This window comes from Cornus florida, unplaced genomic scaffold (assembly GCF_030987335.1).
Source record: "Cornus florida cultivar Cherokee Brave unplaced genomic scaffold, ASM3098733v1 CherokeeBrave_3.0.0_Hap2_Chr11, whole genome shotgun sequence".
NCBI classification, from domain to species: domain Eukaryota; kingdom Viridiplantae; phylum Streptophyta; class Magnoliopsida; order Cornales; family Cornaceae; genus Cornus; species Cornus florida.
The window spans coordinates 14,306,242-14,310,770 of NW_026775581.1; the positions used below are offsets into that span (position 1 = coordinate 14,306,242).

The 4,529-nt window shown below is 39.2% G+C and overlaps 1 protein-coding gene across 2 annotated transcripts; it reads right to left on the reverse strand.

Annotated features, from left to right (window-relative positions):
- Positions 1–333: 333 nt before the first annotated feature.
- Positions 334–4,305, reverse strand: LOC132282394 (protein KINESIN LIGHT CHAIN-RELATED 3). Of its 2 annotated transcripts, none has more exons than XM_059784063.1 (3): positions 4,100–4,305; positions 1,266–3,499; positions 334–812 (listed from the first exon to the last, which is right to left on the reverse strand). In XM_059784063.1, exons 2-3 carry the CDS (start codon positions 3,449–3,451, stop codon positions 602–604), a joined length of 2,397 nt encoding a protein of 798 aa, XP_059640046.1. In that variant the 5' UTR covers positions 3,452–3,499; positions 4,100–4,305; the 3' UTR covers positions 334–601. The 2 variants fall into 2 exon arrangements, with proteins under 2 accessions (XP_059640046.1, XP_059640047.1); XM_059784064.1 differs by lacking the exon at positions 4,100–4,305 and adding an exon at positions 3,927–4,063.
- Positions 4,306–4,529: the final 224 nt, after the last annotated feature.

Sequence of the window (4,529 nt, forward strand, 5' to 3'; positions counted from 1 at the left end):
AACAAGGACCACCAATCTTGATTAAACCATATTGCATCTTTAGACAACTATTGAATTGAAGAGCACCATGAATGAATGGTCCTACTTTAGACAACCCCCACTGAATTCAATCATCTAACCAAAATGGGAGTGCTATGTCAAAAGGATTTTGTAATTTCTCACCAGTCATCAACTGAAATTCATTGCATGTTAACATTACTCAACAATGTAATACAAAATAATCATCTTTGACCAATATAAATATCATCAAATCATTGAACAACAATATAGGAATGATTAATGTCACCAACACTACTAATATAGAACCAGTTTTGACGAGTATAATATCATCAATGATCGAACAATATACAATATGATTATAATGTCAACAGGGAATTCCCATGATTACAATAATAATGTAATACAAAATAGAATGACCTCTGACCAATATGAAAATATAAATCAATATTACAACCAATCCTCACCCTGCAATTATTTTTCATTCACCAACACAACAGGAATCTAATCAACACGTTCATCGGTATTTTTTCTCCTTTTTTCTGATTATAAATAGTGTTATCTCCTATATTACATTGTTCAAAAATATATATAACTACCCTTGTCATACCTTAATGGCATCGTTGTTTACAGCGTGATGGTTGGCATCGAGGAGCTTTTCAAGTGATCTGGCTTTTCTACTCCGGACCCTGCCTGCCTCTTTCAATAACTCAGCCAACCTTTTCTTTTCATCATCAACATCCGGATTCGCTGTCCCAAGCTTTTCCTCTCTCATACCAACAACACGTTCCAAAATCTCAATTGCGTCATCCAACCTATGGGAAAGCAAAAAACACAAATGGATTCAAAACAGGATGCTACAGATAATCTGATTTAAATTACGTAATCCAACCTATATAAAACTCAACAAGCACAAATGCCACTCAAAAATGTAAAACTACATACTATCGGACTAGACTTCAAAAGTGAGTTGCTCAGCTTTACATAGCCTTATATATCAAAATACAAGTCTATGGCCTTATCATTTGTTTGGCTTTAGGTACAAAGTGTTATGTGAAAGAATTAAACAAGTCTAACCCCCATTGTTGGTGCTAGTAGTACCTGATATGGCCGGTGAATCATGTGTAAACAGCTTATTAAAGCACTAAAATGCAATGAATTGTTTCAAGATCAACCCCAATTGCTTTTCTTTTATTGAATTGATACTCAGCAGAACGAAAATAATATGCTGGTAATAGAAGAAGTATAAGAAGAGAGAGAGTGCAAACCTGCCAACTGCATCATAAGTACCAGCAAGATTGCTATATACCCCGAGTGTGTCTGGGTGATAAGGTCCATACTCTTGCTCCAAAATACTCTTTGCTTCTTCAAACAATTCTGTAGCCTCGTTTATAGCATAACGCTGCACACAAGCTAGCCCCATTTGGTTCAGAGCAATACCAAAGAAGGCAGATTTCTTCTCTCCACTTGCCCGGAGCTTTGAAATGGCATTCTTGAAGGAAGTGTAAGATTCAGAGTATTTTCCCAACATATAATACACAACTCCCATCTGTGCTTCAATTCCTGCAATTGTGCTTTGCTGACCAGGGGCATCATTATATATCTTTAGTGCCTTCTGTAACAACTTAAGTGACTGCTCAAGCTCGTTCATTGATTCATAAATAGCAGAAACATCAGTCAGACCACTGGCAATCTCCTCCGCAGGAATCCCAGGAAGGGGCTTTTCATAAATTCGAAGGGCATTTTCACAGTAGGACTTTGATTCCCTCAGCTTTCCCGTCCTGTTATACAAGTCGGCCAAACGGACAAACACTGCAGCAACAGCTGGATGATTCTCACCTTTGGTGGATTTGAAAGCTGTAAGTGCCTTCTGATAAGCAAAAACAGCCTCGTCATACCGAGCCATGGATAAGTAAGTGTCTCCAATGCTGCAATCCACGAACGCCACCTCCGTTTCATGGCCATTTGCCACCATGGCCATGCTAGCCAAGACCAGATGCTCAAGAGCAGCTTCATGATCTCCTTTTGTTTCGCATATAAGGCCCATGAGCCTCCTATCTGCTGCCTCTTCAAGAGAAGCAGGTGAACCATTCTCCCTATGTATGTCAAGTGCCATCTGACAAAGCTTCTCAGCCTCGTCAAATTGCAATGCCTGAACATTAGCTTCAGCCAGATACCTGCAAGTCTCACCAACTCTGGGATCTGTGTCTCCCAAAACTTGTTTCTGGACTTCCAAACCCGTCATGTAACAGGCTATTGAGTTCTCAAGTTGGCCCAACATTGCAAAAGTATCACCCAACTGCATATGACCAGCAAATTTAGCAAGGGCATGATCTTGTCCTTGCTCAATCACTGGGATCTCAATTGAATGCTCGAGCACTGGAATTGCCTCACTATACTGACCCAAATTACAGTATATTGCTGATGTTACATGCAAAGACATCACCACATCTAAACTCGGCTTCCCATTTGCACATTTCTCAAATGATTTTGCTGCTCTGAGAGCTAATTCGAGAGCTTTCTGGGGATTATCCCCAGAAGAAATCAAATCCCTTGCTTGCTTAAGGAGAAATGGTCCAAGATCTGGGTTATCTAAACCAGACTCGGATGAATCCTCAATTCCATTTTGTAACTTCACACCTCCTAAATGTGAATACCTCTGTTTTTTAATGGAGATGCCTCCTGCATTTGCTTTTCTCAAATTCTTATCATTCCACTTATCAACAGGAGGTTTCTCCTGCGGACTTTTGCTCTTAGACCCAGATTTTGATGATACTTCGGATTCCAGCAGCGAGTGAGAAGCTTTCTTTGCTTGTGCGGAAGGAGACTTGGTACTTGAAGATTGGGTCTTATCCAACTTCCCCGACTTCTTATCCACTGATGAATTCTCCCTCTTAGAAGTGGAATCACTATGACAATCATCCAAAGGCTTTTCCACCTCTTCATCCCCCACTATCTCCACCTCCCTCATCTCTCCTCCCACAAGATGGCGCAACTCCGAATCAATCCTAGACTCATCACCATCCGATCCAAAGCTAGGCCTCGATGGTGATTGATCAGAGCTCTGCATCTCATATACATTATCATAAAGCTTTTCAATTGAGGTGTCGACAACCCCATCAAAAGGGGCTCTAGCAGGGGCAGTCCGAGGACTTGAGGTGTCGACAACCCCATCACAAGGGACTCCAGCAGGGGCAGTCCGAGGACTTGAGGTGTCGACAACCCCATCAAAAGGGACTCCAGCAGGGGCAGTCCGAGGACTTGAGGTGTTGACAACCCCATCAAAAGGGACACCAGCAGGGGAAGTCCGGGGACTTTGCTGACTCAAAGGACTCTTCGGAGACCTATTTGCAACCGAATTTTCCTTGAGCAAAGTAGAATTCCCATTTTCAATTTTAAATTCATTCACTACCCCATCATCTTCATGTACTCCATCCATAACAACTCCAGGCATCTTACAAAATGCAAATCAATAAATAACTCCAAAGATCAAATAACTTATCTGCAAGAAATGTTTCAACAAAAAAAAATTCAAATTTCCCCATTATATACATACATATCTAATATATAGACATATATGCACATATATACTGGAAGAGATCCAGACCAGAGAGGCATATGATTTTACTCAATTTCCTAATTAATTACAAATGGCAGAATTCAATCCGTAAAATAGTTGAAGAAAGAACTTAAAACAGCAATAACACAAATTTAGATCTTCTACTATTAGAAGTTTCTATGTTTGTCTCTCTATACAAATATCTATATATATCTACATATATAACAAAGACAAAATATGTAATAACAGAACACAAAGTTTCCTAAACAGATCTTAACATATCATCAAATATAAATTCAAAGACCACCAATTCATCAAGAATTCAAGAATACTTCATAAGAAATGCATAAAAGTAAACAGAAACACATACCCATATAGAAAGAGAGGATATAAATCAAGAAAAGGGAAGGAAAAGTAACATGTAGTTGACTACACCAACTGATTCTATGAAAAGTTGATTAAAAAGGGTAAAGAGGGAACAAAAAAATTGAATTGAATTGAATTGACAGAGAATATGAACAGAAATGTTAAAAGAGGCCATACCTTAAAGACAACCCATGAAGGAGGAGACTTTGGGACGTTGTGGGTTTGTGTTTGTTTGTGTTATATAGACATAAAAAGTTAGAAACAGGGAAGAGAGAGAATTTATCCTTTGGTGAGGGGTGTGGAACAATGTATGTGTTTGATGAGGCATAGGAGGACAACAATTGGAATTCTGGTAAAATTTGAGGGCGATATGGGAACTTTACGGTGCTGGGTAGATATATATGTAGTGAGTATATTTTATATATATATATATATATATATAGAATTGTGGAGAGATATGGGAAGGTTGCAGAGGTGGAATGTCAGAGGAAGAGAGGGAGACTTCTCTCCTAACCCGGGCCTGCACCCGCCGATTTGTTCTCTGTTGGTTTGTGCCTTTCTGTAACTTGCCACGTGGATGTATTAGATATATATATATTATATATAT

Bases quoted from the DNA above. Each gene is read 5' to 3' on its own strand.
- LOC132282394 (XM_059784063.1), bottom strand. From the start codon at position 3,451: ATGCCTGGAGTTGTTATGGATGGAGTACATGAAGATGATGGGGTAGTG. The intron at 813-1,265 runs GTTTGCACTCTC...GCTTTCCCATAG, and splicing joins ACTTATGATGCAGTTGGCAG to GTTGGATGACGCAATTGAGA.